This window comes from Squalius cephalus, assembly GCF_949319135.1.
Source record: "Squalius cephalus genome assembly, chromosome: 13".
NCBI lineage: Eukaryota > Metazoa > Chordata > Actinopteri > Cypriniformes > Leuciscidae > Squalius > Squalius cephalus.
In genome coordinates, this window is record NC_137134.1 from 12391917 (window position 1) to 12417337 (window position 25421).

General features: G+C 39.3%; 1 protein-coding gene and 1 long non-coding RNA gene across 2 annotated transcripts in view; both read right to left on the minus strand.

The window, feature by feature from the left end:
* Positions 1–751: 751 nt before the first annotated feature.
* The window catches only part of LOC307169583 (protein NLRC3-like), a gene marked incomplete at both ends in the record, with an annotated part of 69123 nt that continues 44453 nt past the window's right edge, over positions 752–25421 (minus strand). Inside the window, 5 exons of the mRNA XM_079890317.1 lie at positions 752–1296; positions 1485–1531; positions 5536–5700; positions 5782–5955; positions 8186–8356. Coding sequence (XP_079746443.1) covers positions 752–1296; positions 1485–1531; positions 5536–5700; positions 5782–5955; positions 8186–8356 — 1102 coding nt within the window. The remainder of the gene's footprint in view (positions 1297–1484; positions 1532–5535; positions 5701–5781; positions 5956–8185; positions 8357–25421) is intronic.
* Positions 10437–10985, minus strand: LOC307170445. The gene is made up of 3 exons (XR_013823391.1): positions 10790–10985; positions 10590–10681; positions 10437–10501 (listed from the first exon to the last, which is right to left on the minus strand). It is a non-coding gene; the product is annotated as an uncharacterized lncRNA (long non-coding RNA).

The following is a 25421-nucleotide window of genomic DNA, read 5'->3' on the forward strand; positions in this document are numbered from 1 at the left end:
TAGATTTTTATTTTCTGGTAGTATACTCTTAGGTTTATCTAGAGAGGCAAAAAAAGAGGATGTTGATTGTTCAGAGTAATTAGAGGTATAAACCTTACTATAGAACACTGAGCAGAATTTAGAAATTACAGAGGTAACGGTGCCATTAATACTGATTTGATGTACAGTATTGTAATTAGCACGTTGTTTTTCCAAGCAGAAAAAATACGCAGAATTTTACTCCCCCTCCTCGAGCCATTTCTTTCTGGAGCGAATAAAAGCGCCCTCAGCTTTTCTTTTATAGATCTCTCTGCAATTCTGCCAGACTTAATTGATATTCTTTTGTAAGCATATCTAACCCCTTCTACATAATAGTAGAAATGCTTGATATAACATTATCCTCCTCTGCCCTTCCAGCCCGGACATAGGAACTACCATAAGACCTTAAAAATTGAGGATTCGTACTTAAATAACTCCCAATTATTCGAATAAGAATTTTTTGTAACAGCTTTCTTTAGATAGCATTCAAGTAAGTGGTTCATTTCTAACTTAACAGTTTCATTTTGTAAATACGAGTTATTGAGCTGCCAATAAGACGTTCTGGTGATTCCCTTATCAAGTTCTATCTATATCTAGAAACTTAAACCTCATTTTGTGGAATGTTTTGAAAAGGGTACATGAGCTATATTTTTTTAAACTGAAACTTGTTTTGACATTTTGTTATATAACGTGAATACATTTTTAATAGTGCCTCAAGAGTAGAGAACAGAAATTATTCATCCTCTTGTTCAACATCACACAGAGACACCGAATTATCATAAAGCACAAATCCTGCATAGAGGGGTTCAGTGAATGTGGTGTTGAATGTGTGTAAGTGTCTGAGTGTGTGTGTGTCAGTGATGCCGTAGAAGGACAGAATGCCGGCCGGCTCGTCCACATACACTCCTGCTCTGGTATAGGGAGGTGATGGGGCAGGTATGTGTGTTGCCTTATATTTATACCAGGCAATTAGTTTCTCCCTAAAGAAGCTCAGAATCCAGGATTTTTCATTGGCTCCAAACCTACAGTCAGCTCTTTTTCCTTTCCTCTTGATTCCTTTATATGACACTACCATATCACCCAACCCAGTCCATTCAGCCTCCCAGTAACAGCGTCCAGTCAGACGCTCTTTACACAGAACTTGCTGAAGGCCGTCAAATCTCTCTGGATGTTCAGGATGTGACATCGGTTCTGGATTACATACCAACTTTTTGTTGCCCTCTACAACAGAGAGACGATTGTGTACCGTGTTTGGATCCAATGTGAGACGACAGAAATCTGGACACAAGAAAACAACATTAATAAGGTCACAAAATATGTTTAAGAACCAGATTGGCCTTGGATCTACTTTTCGGCTCTACATTTTTGACAGCACATACACAATCAAAACATTTAATATTTGAGACCTTATTCTGGTCTATTGTGAAATAGTGTCCTGTGAATAAAAGGTATGTGTGTAGACCTACATTTTTGTAGTCCTCCTTTAATCATGGTCTCTCCGCCATGATCCAGACTGTCGAAGAAAAAAAAAAGCATAATGTGCCATATTCTATTCATCTAACTCACCAAAAAGGAAGCAATAAATCTTAAAAATACAAAACAACAAATTTTCACTCATGTCTATGCTAATAACTTTTGAACTAAGGTTTTGAAGAAATGTATGATTCCGTGGCTCATGACAAGAAGATTGCACCATATGATGTTATTTTCTGTCATGAATTTTTCCACTATTTTGATGTTTTGTCCATTTTTCACCAACATTGCTGAAATCATGTTCAGACTGTGCTAGCAAAAAGTTACAAAAAAAGTCAAACAATACCAAATTGTCCCATGTTAGCCATTTCGGGCATTGGCCATTTTGTCATAAAATGCTGTATTTTATGAAAGCTTTAGCATAGTTACAAAAGTTGATTTGTGTCTTCTGCACTATGCCCTGAAACAAACTGTTCATTCAGATTGAGGCCTTGTCCACACTAATACGTTTTCATTGAAAACGCATCTTTTTCTCTCCGTTTTGGCTTTCCATCCACACTGAGACAGCGTTTTTATTAATGTTTTTATTATTATTATTTTGAAAAAAAATCTCCAAAGTGGATAAATTTGAAAATGCTGCTTTCGCGTTGTAGTGTGGACTGTAAAAGGTATTTAAAAACGAAGACGTAAGTTTTGTCACGTGACTCATATTGTACCAATAGACATTCAAAGTGTGGTTGCTAAGTCAGAAGCGAGCCAACAAAGTCAAGATGCGTTTTGTTACGCAGCTTATGTCTATCGTCCTGGCGATCCACCTGTTGCTGTCGACAGTCCTTTCACTGAGTCGGGGAGGCTATGCATCGGCCGCCGCCACAACATATGGGATTTTACGTTATACCCGGGATCAACTCTGGCAACTAAGGGATCTGCACAGCGGAAACTTCCCAGTCGATCTGCCTGAGGAGTGTACACGGACATCCACAGCACAGAGGAAAAGCAAGCCACCTCTACCTACCCTGGCTAACACTTGCTCCTTGGTGAAGTAACTTACAGAGCTACGGAACGCTGTGAGGTACCTCTCAGAGTATCGGAAAAGTTGTCTGTTGTGCTTCACGGAAACATGGCTTAAAGACACGACTGATAACTTAACACTCAGGATCACAGGGTTTAGCGACCCGATTAGACTGGACCGTGATGCACAGGTAACCGGCAAAAGAATGGGTGGGGGAGTGTGTGTTTATATTAATGAGGGATGGTGTGAAAACTACACAGTAAGAGACTCCCATTGCTCGGAGGACATTGAGCTATTGTCGCTGTCGGTAAGACCTTACTATCTACCTAGGGAATTTGGTCACGTGTTTGTCACTGTTGTATATATTCATCCCTGCACTAATACTAAGGTCGCGGCAAATAGGATATACGACACAATGGCTAAATTAGAAAACATGGCACCTGATGCGCCAAAGTTTGTTCTCGGAGACTTTAATGGATGCTCAATCAAAAGCGTATTGCCCAATTACTATCAATATGTCAAGTGCCCGACAAGGAGGGAAAAGACACTCGATCTATGCTTTGGGAATATTAAAGACGCTTACAAGGGCTACGCAAAACCACCCCTTGGAGACTGGGATCACAACGCAATCCAGCTCGTCCCGCAGTATAAACAAAAGCTCAAGACCAGAAAACCCGAGATAAAGACAGTCAAACAGTGGACTGATGAGTCTGTTGAACGCCTTAGAGGCTTTTTTGACTGTACTGTGTGGGACATTTTCGTGAATACTAGTAAGAATTTGTAAGAGTTGACTTCAGTGGTGACTGACTATATTCAGTTCTGTGTGGACTGTATAATCCCAGAAAAAACTTTTAGGGTATTTCCAAATGACAAACCTTGGGAAAATAAAGAATTAAAAGTTGCACTGCACAGGAAAAGGAGAACTTTTGAACAGGGAGACAGGCTTAAAATGAAAGCAATTCAGAAGGAGATTAGACAGATAACAAATGACTGTAAACAGAAATATAAACGGCAGATTGAGGCGAAAATGAGAGGGAATAACCTGAAATATGCATGGCAAGGGATGTATACAATGATAGGGAAGGAAGAGAAGAAAAGGCACATAGATACAAATGGAGATGATCAAGCATTTGCAAATGAACTGAATGGTTTTTATGCACGGTTCAAAACATCAGACTTTCTCCTGGAGCGTGATGCCATTAGACAGCAGCTTCAGTATGGTACTCCAACTATTACAGAAGATGAGGTGCGTAGAGTTTTTAATAAAATTGATTCCAAAAAAGCACCAGGCCCTGATCAAATAAGTGGAAGGGTTCTCCAGAAGTGTAGCCTCATTTAGCCTCATTTTCTGTCAGCTTTTTCAAAAGTCATTAGATACACACTACATTCCTAAAGCCTGGAAGTCCTCGCTCATAGTACCAGTACCTAAGGTAGCAAGACCAGCTTATTTAAATGATTATCGTCCAGTCGCCCTAACATCAATCGTGATGAAGTGCCTAGAAAGAATTGTTCTGAGACATATTCTAAATGATGTGCAATGTAATATCGACCCTTTACAGTTTGCCTATAGAAACAAGAGGAGCACTGATGATGCCCTTCTGTATATGCTCCATGATATCTATTGCCATCTGGATAAGCCCAAACGATATGCCCGGGTTCTCTTTATAGATTTTTCCTCCGCCTTTAACACCATCAGGCCCCACATTATGATGGAGAGGCTGGGGCAGTTAGCACCGGAACACGCCGGAACACGCCTCCTCTTTGCGCTGAACTGCCCCGGGGAGTGTATTTCCTAGTTTACTGACGTGCGTTTGTGGAGGGAAAAGTCCGCTGTGCGCGGGTGCAAAATAGGAATGATACATGCGTCGGTGTACAAAGTCAACTGCGCTGGGTGCAAGATTGGGCCCATAGTGTGTTTATATAGTGTAGGAATATACTATATTTTATATATTATTTACTCATAAGAATTTGTAGGGGTGCCAATAATTGTGGAAAAATTGGAAAAAAACATGTATATCATAATGTGAGTTTCCCCCCACTTTCAATTGTTTTACTTCAATGAAAGGTTAAAATTTTGTGATTTTTTTGGATGAAAGATCAAAAGGATAAACAATGCAGATTTATTTTCACAGCTGCCTTTGCTCATTTTTCCCAATGGCGCCAATATTAGTAGATGGCACTGTATGTATTTTCATACCTCCTCGTGCCCAGTAGCAAGATTTTGGGGTGTGTCTGCTGTAGCAGGCTAAGCCAGAGGGTGTTTAGGGGTGTGGAAAAAGACATTCAGATTTCGTTACAAAAGTGCTAATAAAATTTGAAGACTTGTCAAAATATACAGACAGACAATGGGGTAAAACAAGTATAAACATTGGCATTGTTTTTAAAAGATGGAGGAATTTGATGGAATGTTTGGTTTTCGATCGATACCGCAAACTTATAGAGTTTCTTCTTGACAGGTAAGCTAAACGTCAAGTTTAAAGTATTCCAAATATGTAGGACCTTTTATTGAAAGAAGTCTACTTTTACCTATTGAGACATGTCTTCACTTTAATAGACCCGGAAGTGATATTAGAGTGCGGAGCAGATCACGTCAGACACAAAGATGTCAAGCAGCATGTGTTTACATTTAACGGGGATCTTAAAAAAGAGTCTATCAAGTTATTTTGAACAGGAAGTTGTGAAAAAGAACTCAATGTAGTATTGCGCTGAATGAGATACACCAGAAGCGCTCTCTCAGACAGTGCCCGATCCCGAATTCAGTTCTCTTTGCACCTGATTGTTCAAATACAGACAAAGTTGTAAATTAAATCTTGCGTAAATACAGTCGGTTATGCCTGTCCATCCTGTCCCGTAAACCACCATGAGAAATCTACTCACCCTACATCTATATCAACTCAGTCCCTTAATTTAGAGTAAGGGGTAGAGTAAGTACTTCATGTAAGGAGTATTTTGTGAATTATCAATAAGAATGAAATCATATAAGAATAGGCTACATTTAAATCAATAAAAAAGTGTTCATGTTAACATCATACCAGAGTTTTTCCAGTTTGCAGTTTGGATTTTCCTTCAGTGCAGTGAGCTCTGAATCTCCAGGGTGATTGTAGCTCAGATCCAGCTCTCTCAAATGTGAGAAGTTTAAACTCAAAGCTGAAGCCAGATGAGAGCATCCTTTCTTTGTCACCATACAGCCAGATAATCTACCATGACAGACATCAAAGGCATAAATATACTGTATATAAATGTATATCCCCTCAGTTTTATGACTATTTTAAAATTACCTCAGCTTCTCCAGTTTACAGTGTGGACTCTTCAGTGCATCAGAGAGCAGCTTCACTCCTGCATCTTTCAAGTTATTGTTACTCAGGTCCAGCTCCTTTAGGCAGGAATTTGATGACTGTAGAGCTGAAGCTGCACTTTCACAACACTGATCAGTGAACTTACAGATGGACAATCTAAACAGAAGATTAAATTATTACATCATTGACCCTTATGCAAGAACTGCATTTCCAATGTATTTAATGCTTTACAAAACTCAGTAAACACAGAACATTTCCAAATAAGAACATTATAGGAACATTCTTTGTATGTTTTTTTTTTTTTTCTGTAACCAAAAATTAACTTTCCTAGAAGGTTGCAGAGAGGGTTTTTTGTAACCATCTAAAGAGAACTTATACAGAACGTTCCCTGCAGGTTATTTTTAGGTTTGACTAAAGTGAACCTTCCCAGAACATTATCCTAGTTAAAGTTAATAAAATATTTTTTTAATGTCTGTGTCTAAATTTCATATTTTAAAAACCCTAGATTGTACTGAAGTCATTGTTATTTGGTGCTGAAATAACATCAAATCTGGGTTATTGTGGTACAGTGACAAACCCATACGAAATCTTACATGTTAATGAAAAATTTTTATCTTATTTAATGCTCCATATATTGATTAAACTACAGATCAAAAGACATGGTTTGTATTATTGATGCAGCAGTGCTGGATGATTACTGATGTATAGCAGGGTAAATTATATCAGAGTAAAGAAGTTAGGGACCAAACCAACAGGGAACGTTCTTTTTACGTAAAGAAAATGCACTCGGTTACTAACGTAACCTCGGTTCTCTCTAGAAGAGGGAACGAGTATTGCGTAAGTTGCTTACGCTACGGGTAAAGTCATCTTTTCTCGAGATATTGAAGCCAAAAAAGAAAAAATCCTTAAGCCGAGACATGGTTATGTCCCCAAAGTGCTCGGCACTCCTTTCAGAGCTCAGGTTATTACGTTATCGGCCCTGCCGGGCTCCGGTAGCAAAGTCGATGTTAACCTCCTCTGCCCTGTCAGAGCGCTGAGGATTTACATCACGCGCTCCGCCGCCTTCAGGCACTCGGAGCAGCTCTTCGTTTCGTTCGGTGGGTGCACTAAGGGTCTCGCCATCTCGAAACAGAGTCTGTCCAGGTGGATTGTTGACGCTATCGCTGCAGCATATGCGTCCAAAGACCTGCAGTGCCCTTTGGGCGTTAGGGCTCATTCCACTAGAGGCATGGCCTCTTCGTGGGCTTGGTCCAGCGGGATTTCTATTCACGACGTTTGTACGGCGGCAGGCTGGGCCTCCCCCTCTACATTTGTTATGTTCTACAACCTAGAAGTTCCCGCCCTGCAGGCAAGACTTCTGTCAGTCTAAGCTGCGAGTATGTTCTGCTCAGGTTCGATCATGCGCAGGCTGCTCTCACGCTAATATTAGCTCCCCTGGCTGATCTGCACTGTGTTACGGTGTGCTTATGTACATGCACTGGCCCACTTAGGTTGACCGTCTTATTCCCACTGATCTGTGTCCCCCGGGTGTTCCCTTGGGACTATATGTGGTTGATGCTGGCGCGCACGGCGTTGACAAGGGGTTCCCGTAGCGTAAGCAACTTACGCAATACGAGAGAACCTCTCATAAGAGAACGTACTCGGTTACTAACGTAACCTCGGTTCTCTCTAGAAAAGGGAACGAGTATTGTGTAACCTGCCATGCCCGCCTCGAGCTGGTATCGCTTCAGTTGATGAAAACCAGGTAAGCAGCCCCCGAGCCCTTCCTTATATACCCTAAGCCACACCCATACTGGCGGACTATGACGTGTGAGGGCGCGACGTCACGCAGGGCTCAGCGATAGGCTGCTGCAGTTGCCGCAGGGCAGCCAATGAGCGCGCTAGTAAGCACGCTCTAGGTCTGCTAGCTGCTGCAACGCGTTGACAATAAATACAAAACTAAGGATAATTTTTGGCTTCAATATCTTGAGAAAAGATGACTTTACCCATAGCGTAAGCAACTTAGGCAATACGAGAGAACCTCTCGTAAGAGAACTTTCCAGGATAACCAACTGAGAACATTAGGATATCTGTTCTGGGGATGTTCTGGGAGCCAGAAACTACTGTATTGTTAGCTGGGGCAAAAGATTCAAGAAGAGCTTTCAGTGAGCAGTGTAACTTTCAGTAAAATGTGTTCATAAAGTGGTACAAATGTATCTGATATTCTGAATTGTGACATTCCAAAGAGTTTATCAGTTGTTTCTTCTTTATATATTTCTTCTTTTATATATAAAGTTAAATCATGCTGTAACATTATTAGAAACCGGCATTTCCACTTTTATTCAACAAATCAACTCTATATACTGTAAAATGTAATAAAATATGCAAAGGAATCTGACAAACAAACCTCAATTTTTCTAGTTTACAGTTTGGACTCTTCAGTGCATCAAACAGCAGCTTCCCTCCAGAATCTTCCAAGTTATTGATACTCAGGTCGAGCTCTCTCAATGAAGAATTTAATTGTAGAGCTTCAGCCACACTTTCACAACACTGATCAGTGAGATTACAACCTGGGAATCTAAAATAACAGTAAATGGTTAAGTAGGCCCCATTTAAATAGGAAGGTCACAAAACTGTTTGATCTTAATGTGTATAACTGTTTTTTGCCCTACACATTTCAAAGCACCATTCATCACCATCATAGTAGTATCTCTCTAGAAAGGATTAAAAAAAAAATCGCTTAAAACGATACTAAATACAAACCAACGATAATAATAAAAAAAAAACCAGCATAAATAAAAGCAGATAAAATTAGAAACATACACAGTAGCACTACACACTAATTTGCATAGTACCGACCGCGATATATGAAGAGACCTGGAGTACTGTTATTATCACAGTATTCATATACACAGATTCCACCACACTTCTCCCCAAAATGCTCACATTCAATAGAAAATTACATATTTTAGTGGCGCTTACTCTTTATTAGTAAAGGTGGTCAAAAATCTAAAGTTCCAAATTATTCTAATCTCTATGGTAATATAGTGGTGCAGGTATGACGTCACTTTGTAGGCAACTGGCAGTTCGCATCACACTGGTTCCCTCGACAAAAACCCTCTCTGTGGGTTCAACAGAAGTTTATGATACTTACACGTTTTGTCCATCAAGATAATTTTCACAGATGAAAAAAAACTCTTTTTTCGACAACTCTTAGTTTTTATCTAAAAACATTTTCCCAGAACGTTTGAGTTAGACTAGTTTATAGGAGAAAAAATATAAGCAGAATGTTGCTGTAAAAGTGGACTGAGTTTACCCGTTTGGTCTGATGATGTTTAACCCTCTGGGGTCTGAGGGGTTTTCTGGCCCTGGAGGTGTTCTGACATGCTCTGACATTTGTGCTTACACTGCATGAAAAGAGGTGTATCCGGACCAGTATACTCCTGTATACACTGCTGAAATTCGGAAGAATCCAGGAGTATACTGGCCGGATAGCTCAAATTCCATGGGTCTGTATATATCCGTATACATCCGAAATGATACCAAATCGGATGTATGTTGTGGACGTATACTTCCGTGCTACAGCCATTTGTTGCCATGGCAAGTAATCCCTCAAAGGTTTTTTCAAGAGAACATTTTCACACCTTTGTGCACATTTTGGCCTTCCCCCCTATTGGTCCTTTTCTTTTAAAACCACTCCCATTACCCAGACCACTATTGGAGGACAGGACACATTGAAAACCCAGGAAAGTGATTTGATTGGTTACTTTTAGAACATAGCCCACCCTAGGCCTTATCGCACAGTGATTTGATTGGTTATAGGCCAGCTATGCAGATATTGCTCAGTATACACTAAACCCCCCTTACCCCCATTTTAATACATTCAAATATAATTTTAAAAACACACAAAGAACAATGAGAAAGTCTGACATTTTTATTAAGGTAAATAAAACATTACAAAGAGCATTATAAACAAGCATTAAAAAGGAATGGGGGAACAAAAATATTTGAGGGGATGAAAATGTAAAGGAACAAAAACAAATATAACATGAACATTCCAAAGAACATTATAAACATACATTAAAATGAATGGGGAAAAAGAAATGTGAACAAAGGTGTAAAGGAAAAAAATACAAAACGTGGAGATAAGCAACATGCACATCAAAAAGGAACAAATATACAAAGTATACAATATAAAACGAGATCAATAAATAAATATAGAAATTAAAGTGTATATAAAATATATGTAAATATTAATTTTTTCAAACTGCCATGATGCACTGGTGGTGTGACGTAACGTGGGTCAGCCTCTAGTCTGGTTTGTAGTACCTGGCAGAGAGCAGATAACTCTGTGGTTCTGTTTGGAAGAGACCTCACCATCCACACTGGCCTTCCATCAACAATAGCATCTTCATCAGACATCAACTCTATTGTTGCAGTCTTCCAAAGTTCCCTTTCTGTGTTGGTTTGTACAACACTGGACCTGGTCTCCAGCATCTGCAAAACATAACAGTAATTTAACCACTAAAACACAGAGAGGAGGACAGTTACATTCTGAAAAAAACAAAAACAAAAAAAACCTGCTTTACCAGTTTCTTAACTTACCCGTCTCTTTCGTTGATGGTTCTTTGCAGTGTTCTTCATAGTGTTTCTTTTTACTGGGCCTTTTCAGGCTGAGCCAAAGAATACTTCCTCCGCAAAGTCTCAAAATACGTCTTGCAACCTGTTGAATAAATCATAAATAAATGTAATGCCAATAAAACTAAGTAAAACAGAGGACATTAAAATGATTACAACATCTTTAAGATTACCTTTTGCACATTCAGGGTCAACGTCTGTAAAAGTTGTCCTTAATTCTTCGAAGAGATAAGTGGTCACAGCCAGGTTATGTGATGAATTTATTCTGGGGGAAAAAGTTGCAGGCATCATTAATGAAATTCAGTTTTGGTATTTCAAATCCATATAGTAGTAGATTAAACTAACATTTACAGTATACAATACGCAGTCTTACCCGGTTTGTGGATCGTATTTGTGTGGGTTGTTCTCTGAATTATGGAGGCACCTTACAGATTCCTGTAAAGTTTGAAATTAAAAAGCGTTTAAATGGATTCACAATCTGCAAGAACCACAAAACTGAATTTTCAGTTTGAATAAGTTGGCCATCACAGTAAACATAAGAGACAAAACATATCAGTTCATAAATCTTTAAGACATCACGCAGCCCCTCTGATATCTTTCCGCCTTCTGCCTATACAAGGCCACCAGTGCAGGTGTATGTTGGTCAAGCACAGCATAGAACTGGTTCTGTATGTTGACGTTTGTGATGCGTTGGAACTCAGCACAAAGCTACAAAAACAAAAACAAAAACAAACAAAAATAATTATATAAAAAGACTAATACTCGATTTGCAACAGAAAACACATTTTTGATGCAACATGTTCAGTTAAAATGGTCACATGCAAAGTGATAGTTCTTACACACAGTGAATAGTGGCATTTGCTGTTCCATTTGAATGTGATACATATAAAAAATAAAGCATAGAAATATGTGTGAAGAGTGGCAGAAAAGAGAAGTGAGTCTGTTTTACCTGTGATTCAATCCGAAGAGCCGGCCATTTCCCCAAGAAGTCCTTCACCTGCACAGATAAAACAATCAATATGAAACCAGTCAAATTATGCAATCAACCTCTTTACAAATTAATGATACAAAATTTCAACTGAATGTAACTTATCGATAAAGTTGCTCTCTGGTGACAATGTAGGTCTGCACATGCACACAAAAACAGACAGCAAGATATTTAATTTTTAAGAGACGTTTGATTGATGCTAATGAATTAGGCTCCAAATAAAAGAAATGGTGAAAAATAGTTACAGCCTAAATTAACATTTGAGTCACCTTGATTTTGGGGATGCTCACTGCACTCCTTCCACTTAAACCTATAATAAAAAAAGACGTTTGTAAAGGTTTAATAAAAACTTGCATAGTTCATTCGGTAACTATTATGTCCATAACCTTAACTTTGTTTGAGTAAAAGTTAACATAACTGCTAACGTTAGCCACTAGCTCATTTGGGTGCATGTATATAACATCACATTGAACTTGCTAGAGCAGGGCGCTTAACACAAACATCAGCAACACACTCAAAAACAGAAGGACTATCTCTTGCTGAAAAGAGTTATTGACTAACGTTAACATTATTGCCCTGCCACGACATTAACAGTAGCTGCTAACGTTACACAGGATATTCTGTAACTAGCAGGCGGGCTGACGGCAATCGCGCCCGCGGCACCGCGCTTGCAACTTAAAAATAGCCTCGTCTAACAGTCAAATATCACGTGTAATATGATATTCTTACAATATTACAACAAGCAAAGTAGTTTTGAAGTGTTTTGGTTTACTTACAAGTTGTTTCATTCTTGATACCACGTCGCTCGAGAGGGTAGCCATCTTGGAAAGATTTTTCAGGTAACGTCAGCTGCACGTCATGACGTCATATCACGTGATCGACAGTACGCTTTAAAATAGTGAGTAAACCAGCGGTGTTCACTCAGAAATGCTGAGGCACACAAACATAAAAATACATATTTGTTCATAGACATTAATAGTTTAAAGGTGGATTAACTCAGCAAGAGATTTTAACTGGAGTGACCTCGGTCTTCAATTCAGTGGAGTAGAAAAGCTCAGGTTCCATCTACCTTTTTAATAAATATCACACAAATATCACGCATTACAGCGCTTTTTACAATACAGATTGTTTCAAAGTAGCTTTACAGAGATAACAGGAAAATAATGCAAGAAAGTTTGTTTTCTAGAAGAAAATAGCTTCACAGTCCAGCTTAAGTCAGTTCAGTGGTGATTCATTTTGTTGTATAAATAAATAAATCAATTTAAATGTGTATATATATAGCCACTTTGGAGAAAACCGTGATGTCATCGTCCAGCTCAGTTCAGATCTCATATAATAGTGTCAATGCAGGCAGATCAATAATATTGTTGAATATTAAATTAAATGTCCCCAACTAAGCAAGCTAAAAGCCAATTGTGAAAAAGGTGACAAATGTTGTTGTCTGCAATTTGTAAAACTTCACAATAAAATTTGAGATATTCTGAAATGTTTGGTTCATTTTTCTTTATTTGTTCCATTAAATTTATTGCTGGGAAAAAATGTATCGTGATTAATCGCATCCAAAATAAAAGTTTGTGTTTGCATAATATATGCGCGTGTACTGTGTATAATTATTTTGTATATATAAATACACACGTGCATGTATATATTTAAGATTTTTATTTATTTATATATAAATTATTTATATTTAGATATAATATAAATTATGTATAAATGTATATACACTATATACATGCAAATATTTCTTAAATAAATACATGCATATGTGTGTATTTATACATACAAAATAATTATACACAGTACACACACATATATTATGCAAACACAAACTTTTATTTTGGATGCGATTAATTTTTTTCCAGCACTAATTAAATTCCTTTGTTTATTTCATTAAATATTCAGATGTTTTTGTGAACGTATATGTTCAGACTGGGTGTTTATTTTGTCCTGTTTTTATAAAAAATATTTGATTAAGAGACTTTTTTTCATGCAGTGGTTTTAAGGCCCTGACACAGGCGACGTGAGTCAACCCTAGAGTCGGCTTTAGTCATTGCTAGTTCTTTGACGTCGGTTTTGTGTTTCAGGGCCTTAAGAATTGATTTATTTCTCTTTACAAAAAGCTTGTTTGCTGTAGCCTAACCTAGTAGTCCAGAGATAATTCAATCCTGAAGTCCTCCCTGGCCACCCCTCCCTCTGAGAACAGCCAGCACTGTGTCAGTCATTAACATATGAAAGGTCTTCACACCTAACAGTTGTCAGTCCTCTCACACCCAGCAGTGTTTCAGCTGTATATGTCCGTGAAATTTCACGGATTCCTGTATATGTCCGCATATGTGAGGTTTCCGGGTTTATCTGGAAATATACTGTTCCATGTTACTCTGATCCGCTTTTTCCCACATACATCCGGCAAACATCAAATTACACAGGAGTTTACCATGCCCGTATTTTGCCGGATTTGGGTCTTTTCATGCAGTGTTATTTCTGTTACTTGTGTCATTTTCATGGCTAAAGTCTGATTACACTGTATTTAGCACAAACTCTGCTACAATAATATGTCAGCAGCATGTATGTAAAAGTTTGCAGTTTTGAGATAATGACATTTATGCGTGGTTTGTGAAAATACAAAAAAAAATTGTCACTGAAATAAGGCCATGAAACCCATACTGATTATTTCTTCACAAGACTTTTGAAAATTGTATCACGTAGCCTAGAATATTTGCTCCAAAACTATCTGAAAATCATCCTGACTGCTCATTCAGATAAGACAATATATTGATTTAAAATTTGTAAGACGTGTTTTGTGTAAGAAAGCTTTATGCGAGGAGGCGTGATCACATCATTAATATGTATGGTTTTCACACCTGAGAAAGACAAAGACCCTCCCTAATGGCCCTATTAGGAGCTATCAGGCCCTGTCATTCTGAGCAACCTTGCACAAAGAATGAGGAGATTTAAAAAAGAATGGCTTTTAGATTGTTTGGATTTATTTATAACACAACATAATCCAAAGATAGACAACAAATGACAAAAAAAACATTATTAAAAACAATGATCCAAAGACAGAGACCTTTGTGCCATTCCTAAAAACATTGTACATACCTTTCATTTCCAAGGTGTTTGATTTTCACTTTACCATGTTCATATACAGAGACTCATGTGAATGTTGAAGTCAGCAGGACTCAGTGGCATCTGGTCCCTGAAAAAAAAAAGAGTGAACATACTGATATCAAGAGAAACTATAGGCCTGCACGATTTTGGGAATAAATTTGAGATTTTTCTGGTTAAAATTGCTTTTTAAAATTCACAGAATACACACACACACACACACAAATGTTTCCAACAATATATAATATAATGAACACCAGGTTTGTTGTGCCTTGTAGGCATAGGCTATGCGCAGTGCTGCATAAAATAATAATAACAATAACCTATAGCAGTCTATAAATCTTCCAAAAGATTTCAGTAACAACTACGCTAGAGAAAAATATATTGATTATCATATGTTACTTCAAATGTTTCCATTCGTTATGATGATATGAAATGAGATAATAGTAAAAACATAAAGCCTAATGTTTGGTGCGTTTTGCTTTTCAAATGCCAAAACTCTTTCTTCCAAACTCGACGAAAAGCAGAGACTTGTGAAGTTTTTTCGTTCGCGTTCCATGTGGAGATTTGCATGTGAATCTCTTTGCGCGCGTGGGCGTGGTCAAATTAAAAATAATGAGCAAGCGTTTGAGATACTGGACATCTTGTTGGTTTTATACAAATTACTTAAACAGAGAATATTTGTTTTCAGTTTGAATCCGATCATTTAAAAGTACACACTTAAATGTTTATAAAGGTATATGGCTCATAAATGTGTGACAAGTATCCGCTGAGTTTTGTTTCAGTTTATAGACGTGCTCAAGAAAAAAAAGTTCACCGCGACGGAGAGGCAGAAAGCATACCCTGTTTATTTTCTTTATTTTACAACAGCACAATGTTTTGATTTGATTGTAAGTGGACACATACAAAAGTAGAAATATCACAGATTCTTTTTTCATATTTCTTTTTTCTGTATGACCATAAATGACGGAGTAATTTAAGTTTATTGTGCTAATATGTGAAGAAAATCCAGCAAAACGTGCCAGCGCATTTGCTGACCCCAGAGGGTTAATCTCGTCGACAGCCTCTGTTGTCCCATTTAGCCACTTGTTACGAGTGGGGAAATACTGATGTATTTTATATCGTAGAATACAACTTGAAAGTGTCTTGAGCTTGAATTCACCACAGACCTTATTTCAGCCATTTAAAGGCACACTATGCAAGTTTTGTACCTTAATATAAAAGCTTCGAAATCATTTCGATGGTGAACGAACTCGTAGTAGGGCGCTGAAAAAAACAGCACTGGAAAAACCAGCAATGCAAGTTTGAGAGGTGGCGTCCCAACAAATCTTGCAAGAATCACGACTTGCTTTACGGCACGACGTCACATACATCAACATCATATGAAGCAGCCTCTATGGAAGACACTAGAACGCATTTCAGCCGTGAATCATGGCAGAGTCGACAAAGAAAACGCGGTCGGAAGAGTCAAGGAAAAGAAAACGAGAAAGTGAGACACAAGAGTCCCGCTCGGTCAGGCTTTCACTTGTTGGCGAGAGCCAAAAAGCAGCAAAGGATGCAACAGCGATGCTGACCTGGCATTCTTGTTGATGGACAAGTAAGTAAATCTCTTATTTGTAAACTTGCTTGCATTCTATGTTGTATGTTGTTGCGCTTGCTTCCATGTCATTTTTTATGAAATTGTTCATTCTTCCATTGTTGATAATAAGACCAGTCCACTAATTTCCACATATGTCCACATATGTCCATGTAGCTGTCGATTAGCAGAGCTATTAGAAGACTTGATAACAAACACTCGTTTCTCTTACATGTTTTTGCGTTATGTTTTATTGCCCAGCTTGCCTCACGAGCAAGTTTACCAGCTGAACTCAGGTGTTGTGATGTGTATTTGTCACGTAGTCCTTTGTCTGGTTTAGGTTACGTATGGCATGTGTACTGTGCTTATGCAAACTTTAGCTGGCATATTTGTATGAAATCGTGAAACATTACCTCGTCAGTAGACATCTTCGGAGGCTATCTGTGCCTGTTCGATGTCTGACGCTTCCATCCTACTGAACAGGTACTGGTATAAACGGGGGAGGGGTTCAGGTCGTGAATGCAGAGACTGCTCTGCGTGAGTGGTATTTACGACAGTAACGTTGAATACAAGTACTCCACAGCGACTCTAGGGGTTGCTGTCTGACAAAAACGGAAAACTGCATAGTGTGCCTTTAACCAAAAAAACCATTGTCTTCGGGATGATGTAACCGTAAGTGCTAAAATGCTAACTCATTTCATTTCTGCATTTTGGCCAAGCGGCAGCCTTCCTTTCTCTTGCTTGAAACCAACACAGAAGTGACTGAAACTGCAATTCATCGACTGGTCGCTAGAGACAGGCTGCGAAAGAGAGTCAAACCCATGTTAAAATGGCCAACTTTACAGCAGAAATAACTCTTTACAGCCTGGTGCAAAAAGTGGTTTTGGTCAATATAGCTAATTTTGCCCTTCATGCCAACTGTGAGGGGGCTGCATTTTTTATAACTCATCCATTTAAATTATATTAAGCCTTAAAGTTCTGCATAATTAAGGGTGTGGCCACTTGAGTGACAGGTGGATTGCTGCTACTGTCACTACGAGCCGTTTGTCTGCTGTCTGTTAGCGTCACGTCACATCAGTTAATCCCGCCTTTGTCCCCATTTTCGTTTATGACGGTAATGTCACGCATAGACAGTATATAAACTGGACACAGCGACCCCCTAGGTTTCAATGGAGAACAGTGAAGCAAATTAGAAGCACTCACTTCCTGATGGCTGAGCGTACTGCGCAGACTCAAACTGAGCTTGACGACGTGGATGTGACGTGAGCAGCCTGTCTGACAGTTGTAAGTCTTCTAGTAGCTGTGCCAAGAGAAATCTAAATCATTCCCTTCCGAATCTTGCAGAGATGGAGAGCGTGAGTAGGAGCTGTCCATGAGCTAGGAGCAGGAGCAACTTTATGACTCTCTATGGGCTTCTCCCTTGACTTTATCGGACTTTATGCCTCCACGTCCCCCCGATTGACGAGCTTCTCCTCCTGTCTATACGGTAATTTCCAGAGAGTCACGTGGTTATGACGCAATCGTTAGCCTATTTTTACAAAAACAATAGGTTACTTGCGTAACCCCCGGTTCTCTGATAGCATTAAGTGAGGTGTCTCACTATGGGATACGCCCCTTCCGCGGATTCCACAGAAGTCCTATTACATTACGCCAGCCCCGATTGGCTGGCAGACATGACGTAGTGTCTGGGAGTGGCTACCCCACCCCTCAGTATAAGAGGAGCAGCACTACGTCATTACGACATTCAAAACAAGCACACCTCTTCCTCGCTTCACACAGCAAGGAGGGTGATCTGGTGAGACACCTCACTTAATGCTATCAGAGAACCGGGGTTATGCAAGTAACCTATTGTTCTCTTTCAAGCATACGTTTCGGTGTCTCACTATGGGACATACTAAATCCCGTATTGCCAGATAGCCTGCCTCGAAGTCTCCTGCCAACCACAGCACCACCTCTAGGGCTGGATGAGTCCCAATCATGACTCAACTCCAACGCTCAATACTGCATGTGCTAAAGTTTGAGCTGTAACATTCAGTTTATAGAACCTTGCAAACGTATGCGGTGAGGACCAGCTCGCCGCTTTACAAATATCCTGCATCGTGACTCCTTTAAAGAAAGCCCACGAAGTTGACATTCCCCGTGTTGAATGCGCACGTAAACCAGTCGGGGGCGCACGACCCTTACTGGAATATGCCAATGAAATCGCCTCCACTATCCAGTGTGACAAACGCTGCTTAGTAATCGGCTTCCCCATTCTTGGTTTCATCCAAGATACAAACAGCTGATCACTCTCCCTGAACCCTCTGGTTCTTTCCGTGTAAATGCGTAAAGCACGCACAGGGCACAACTCATTTAGCTTTTGCTGTCTCTGTGAAGCAAAAGGTGGTGGGTAGAAAGCTTTTAGCTCAAAAGGAGTGACAGAATCAACTACTTTGGGTATAAATGCAGGATTAGGCTTCAGAACTACCCCTGCATCCCCGGGCATGAACTGCATACATGCTGAATGCACCGAGAGCGCATGAATCTCACTTACGCGTTTCGCTGAAGCCAAAGCTAACAGCAGCGCCGTCTTAAACGACATTATTTTGAAATCAATCTTGTCCAGTGGCTCAAACGGGGACATTGAGAGCGCATCAAGTACCAGTGCTAAATCCCATGAAGGGGAAAGCGGTTTTGAAACTGGCAAAACGCGACGCGCACCCTTCATGAACCTGCACACTAAAGGATGCTGCCCAACGGTTTTACTATCAAAACCTATGTGACAAGCAGAAATAGCGGCCAGATACACCTTAACCCTCTGGGGTCTAAGGTGTTTTTGGGGTCCTTGAGATGTTCTGACATGCCCTGACATTTTTGCTTTTTTCAGTTGCTTATAAACATATTAATGGCAAAAAAAAAATTACACACTATTTAGCACAAACAGGGCTACCATGAAATGTGAGCAACAAGAATGTACATGTCTGCATTTTTGAGAGAATAATGTTTATGCGTGGTTATTGAAAAAACTAAAAACTAAAGTTTCTGAAATAAGGCCATAAAACACATTCTAAATATGTGCCAATAAGACTTTTGTCTAAAAGATGTCATCGCCTAGTGTTTTTTCTTCAAAATGAAGTGAAAATCACCCTGCCTTATCATTCACATAACACAATACATTGATTTGAATTTTGCAAAGCACTTTCTGTTTGGAAAGGCCATATGCGGAGTGGGCGTCAACGGTCATGTATATGTAGTAGTTCACACCTGAGGAGACAATGGGGCCCGCATACTTAATTAGCCATTCATTCAGGTGAGTCACTGAGCCACAAGAATGCAAGAGCAACAGTTGGAAGCATATCAATTCTTTTTTATTTTTCCTCATATTGTGCTTGCAATTTGGCCTATAATATCCAAGGAAAACATGTCTAGTAATTGTGCAGTTAATTCTCATACTGTATTTTCAGTTTTGGAATATTTATGCTCTCCCCAAATTTGTCAATAATAAAACACAATAAAAGTTATTTAAAGAAAAGGCTTATATTTACCTTTTAATAGTTTGTTTACATCTACCTTGTAAATATATTTTTTTATTAAAAAGGTTACAATTACAACAACAATTCAAGTGTAATCTTTCTTTGTAAAAACTAAAGTATACATTTTATCATACATATTTCAAAGTTAAGGATTTGATTGATTATTTGATAACTTTATTTTTGACAAAACATATTATATTTAACATAAGCAAATATTGGCAAACAAAAGCTTATTTGAGGTGGCAGATATTTTACATTAAAAATGTATAATCTATCCAAAACTAATCAACGAAATGTTGTCTTTCATATGTCTGTAACATAGGTCTTTCATTTTTATTATAAGAAATATAAATGTTAATTTGCAGTTTAAATCCAGGAAATTTGTTAATGAAAAAATTATTAAAAGTAAGATACAATTGATACAAAACGAAATTCGTTTTAAAGAAAGGATTTGTACTTTCTGTTTGAGGTCTCTGTGAAAGTTTGAAAGTCTTTTAGTGATTTTTTTAGAGCGCTCGCGTCCATAATGGAGAACTGTCACGTAATATTGTTTTTTCCTCATAAATGCGAACACGAAAAATAAAAGACAAAAGACTTTTAAGTAAAACTTACTCCGAAATTGTGTTCTCGGCGGAATTCGCTCTTCAAAATGCTGCCGTTCGTCGTCTGAGTTACAATCTTCCTCTGAGGAAAAGGTGCATTCTTCCTCGCCGTCCTCATCTGAAGGGCGTCTTTATTACCGGAGAAGCGTGTCATACTCAAAACGCGATGAACTATCAGTAAGTCTGATGAAGAAACTTTTTATGGCATTGATCGGGGGGCGGGTGCGCTGCATACTAGATCATCTAACTATTTACATGTGAATCGCGCCGGGGGCGGGGCGGCCGCAGCTGATTATAGAGATAATGAGGCAGAAGGAAAAACGGTACCTCTCCTTGCTTTCAAACGGATTACATGAGTTGAAAACATTTGTTTTTTATATAAATTACTTCATTTAAAAGAGGAGATTTCAAGCTTCATAAAGACATATCTCACGTGCCTGTGTGAGAAGTATTCGCTGAGTTATGATTCATTTTCGGACGCGTTTCAGAATGGACTACACGGACAGAGAGAAGGCAGAACTTGCTTCGTGTTTATTTTTCTTTATTTGCCGAAAAGCACAACACTTTGTTTTTATTGTGAGTGTACACAAAAATAATACACACTTAACAGGATAGATTGATGTATAACACAAGCATATAAGATAAAAATTAATATTTTTATTTTATTATTTTTTTGCACTCATACGGAAAAAAACGAGCCTATCGCGCCGGCGCGATAGCCGACCTCAGGGGGTTAACGGTTGAAAACGCTTTCCCTTGGTCTATCAAATCCTGTAGAAATGATAGAACTATTGCCACTGAGCACTGAAAAGGAATCTCATTCTTAGCCGCGCACCAGCGCTCAAACACGCCCCATTTGCAGTCATAGAGAGACCTAGTCGACGAAGCTCTAGCATTCTGTATAGTTCTGATGACATTGTCAGACAGACTGGTTGTATTCAGATTTAACCACTCACAGGCCAGGCCCATAGTGCCAAGCGTTCTGGATGGGGATGAAAGATTTCCCCCCCCTGCCTGTGACAGTAGATCCCTGCGTAACGGGAGAGACCACGGGTCTTTGTACAGCATACGTATGATCTCCACCAGCCAGTATTTCCCTGGCCACCTCGGAGCTATTAACCCTCTGGGGTCTAAGGTGTTTTTGGGGTCCTTGAGATGTTCTGACATGCCCTGACATTTTTGCTTTTTTCAGTTGCTTATAAACATATTAATGGCAAAAAAAAATTACACACTATTTAGCACAAACAGGGCTACCATGAAATGTGAGCAACAAGAATGTACATGTCTGCATTTTTGAGAGAATAATGTTTATGCGTGGTTATTGAAAAAACTAAAAACTAAAGTTTCTGAAATAAGGCCATAAAACACATTCTAAATATGTGCCAATAAGACTTTTGTCTAAAATATGTCATTGCCTAGTGTTTTTTCTTCAAAATGAAGTGAAAATCACCCTGCCTTATCATTCACATAACACAATACATTGATTTGAATTTTGCAAAGCACTTTCTGTTTGGAAAGGCCATATGCGGAGTGGGCGTCAACGGTCATGTATATATAGTGGTTCACACCTGAAGAGACAATGGGGCCTGCATACTTAATTAGCCATTCATTCAGGTGAGTCACTGAGCCACAAGAATGCAAGAGCAACAGTTGGAAGCATCTCAATTCTTTTTTATTTTTCCACATATTGTGCTTGCAATTTGGCCTATAATATCCAAGGAAAACATGTCTAGTAATTGTGCAGTTAATTCTCATACTGTATTTTCAGTTTTGGAATATTTATCCTCTCCCCAAATTTGTCAATAATAAAACACAATAAAAGTTATTTAAAGAAAAGGCTTATATTTACCTTTTAATAGTTTGTTTACATCTACCTTGTAAATATATTTTTTTATTAAAAAGGTTACAATTACAACAATTCAAGTGTAATCTTTCTTTGTAAAAACTAAAGTATACATTTTATCATACATATTTCAAAGTTAAGGATTTGATTGATTATTTGATAACTTTATTTTTGACAAAACATATTATATTTAACAAACTTATTTGAAAGCTTATTTGAGGTGGCAGATATTTTACATTAAAAATGTATAATCTATCCAAAACTAATCAACGAAATGTTGTCTTTCATATGTCTGTAACATAGGTCTTTCATTTTTATTATAAGAAATATAAATGTTAATTTGCAGTTTAATACGTTGCTTATACAAATACATTTTATTTCAACATATTTTAGTCGATATTTACTGAGTGTAGCAATACAGTTTGCTAAAACCGAAACATTCATACACAAACAGAAACGCCTGACTGTAAGTTGTTTTTATGAAATATTAGGGCATATAAATGTTAATTTTCAGTTTAAAACGTTGCTTATACAAATAGCCTACATTTTATTTCAACATATTTCTGTCGATTTTTACTCATCTCAGTACGGCAATACAGTTTGCTAAAACATCATCATTCATTCACACAGAGACGCAATTTAAATTTAAACTGTCTTTTTGCGAGCTGTGGTAAACAGCGCGCATCTCTGCCGTTCATTCATTCATAAACAGAAACCCGATTCACGTGAGAAGAAAAAAAAACTTACAGTATTCCTCAGCTCGCTCCTCGATATACCCGCACTTCTGAGGTACTTTTTTCATTATTGTTATTCCTCACAGCGCTACGAGACGGTGTAAACAAGTAATGATCTGAATAAACTTGTGTTTCCTCGAGCTGATATGGGGGGCGTTCACAGGATTGCGCGGATTGCCTCATTCATTTGCGTTTGAATAGCGCGCGCTCTCCGTAGGCGGAGTCACATTACATTTGAATTAGTTGTAATGAGGTCGACTGGAATCGCTCTCTTTTAATACAGATTTCACAAGATGAGAATATTTGTTTTTTATATAAATTACTTCATTTAAGAGAAGAGAATTCAAGCTTCATGCCTGTATGTCTGTTTGCCTGTTTGACTGAGTATTCGCTGAGTTATTGTTCATTTTCGGACGCGTTTCAGAATGGTCTTCACTGACAGATAGAAGGCAGAACTCGCATCACGTTTATTTTTCTTTATTTGGCAAAAAGCACAACACTTTGTTTTTATTGTGAGTATACACAAAAATAATACACATTTAACAGAATCGATTGATGTATGAAACTTGCTTGTAATATCAAAGTCCACAGAGCAAAATTAATTTCTTTTGAACTGAACTGAAAAAAAGCGAGGTGGTATCGCCGGCGATACCGTCGACCTCAGGGGGTTAATATCAGCTTTAGTCCCTCCTCCCTCACTCTGTAGAGTGTTGGAGATATTAACGCTATCGGTGGAAACGCATACAGAAGAGTGCGGGGCCAATCGTGTGCCAGCGCATCTATCCCCAGAGGCGCGCTCTGATCTTTCAGGGAGAAAAACAGAGGACACTGAGCATTGTCGTGGGACGCGAACAGGTCCACTGATGCTCTGCCGTATATTTCCCAGATCTGTTCGACCACTTCCTTGTTCAATTTCCACTCCCCGTAGAGTGGATTCCCCCTGGAGAGCAGATCCGCACCCTGGTTCATGATGCCCTGTACGTGCGTCGCTCTCAGGGATAAAAGATTGGCATGGCTCCACAAAATCAGTTTGCGTGCCAGCATGTGTAAGGGAAGTGATCTTAGGCCTCCCTGCCGATTTATATACGCCACAACTGTAGTGTTGTCCATTCTCACAAGAACATGATGTCCTTTCAGAAAAGGAAGAAAATGCTTCAACGTTAGAAACACGGCCAGCATTTCCAGATAGTTTATGTGAAGATCGGTCAGATGATGACCCCATCTTCCATTCACCATCCTGCCCTCGTGAATGCCCCCCCCATCCGGACAATGACGCGTCTGTCGTTATTACTTTTCTGGTTTGAACCACACCCATAGGTACCCCCTGAACCAAGAAGGTTGGGTATCTCCACTGGCACAGTGCAAAGACCGCCTCTGACGTCACTCTCACTCTCCTCCGGGAGTGCCTTAATGGGTCCAGCCTCAGAGACGCTACCCAGCGCTGAAATTCCCTCATGAAAAGTCTGCCTAAGGGAATAAACATTAGGGCTGAGGCCATCAGACCCAATAATCTGAGGCATGTGCGGAAGGAAATTTTCTCCCTCTGAAACTCGGCCAGGCATCGGGTGAATTTTCCCACCCTGTCCTCTGACAGTCGCGCTCTGAATGTCACCGAGTCCAGTGACAGCCCCAGATATGTTATAGACTGTGCGGGAGTCAAAACACTCTTTTCGGTGTTTAACTCTAAGCCCAGTTTCTGAATGTGTTCCAGAAGCATAATTGTGTGATTTTTCGCTTCTTGCTCTGACTGAGCTGTCACCAACCAATCGTCTATGTAGGTAGCGAGACGAATGCCCTTTTCCCTGAGCGGGGTCAGGGCCGCTTCTGTACATTTTATAAATACTCTCGGGCTGAGAGACATGCCAAATGGTAAAACCAGGTATTCGTATGTTACTCCCAGGAAAGCAAACCTCAGGAATTTCCTGTGGGGTGGGTATATGTTTATGTGAAAGTATGCGTCTTCGCTGTGATCGATGTGAACCAATCGCCCGGGCGCATCAGATTTAGGAGTGTGGCATGAGTGAGCATTCTGAACTTGTACTTCCTTAGGTATTTGTTCAGCGCACGCAGATCTAATATGGGACGAAGGGCACGAGTTCCTTTCTTTGGGACTAGAAAGTATCTCGAGTAAAACCCACTGCGGCTTTCCTCGGGTGGAACCACTCGTATCACCCTTTTCTTCAACAGGGAGTGTATTTCGTCCTGAAGAACAAGCTTTAATTCTCCCCGCACCTGAGAATGAATTATCCCTTTGAAATGCGGGGGGGATTTGGCAAACTGCAGCCTGTACCCGAATTGTATTGTCTTTAATACCCAGCGGGACTGTGTGCACTCTCGCCAATTGTCTATTTGCAGCGTTCTGGCGCCATCGTGTGGCTGAGTCATGAACGAGTTTGTGGTCTGTACTGCGCATGCGTATACAATTAGTGTTTGGACAGAGGGCTCGATCGCTCCCCAAGGTGATGTTATAATGTGTTCTGTGAACATGTTTTGCAACATTTTTTGGGGAAATGTGTTTTGCAACATTTTCTGGGGATACAATGAAAACTTTATTGAGTTTTGAACATGAAAAGTGCTTGTGACTAGTGGGTGGGTGTGCACCCCTGCACCATGTCTTTTCCTTTTCACCGCTCTGTTTTCCCCGG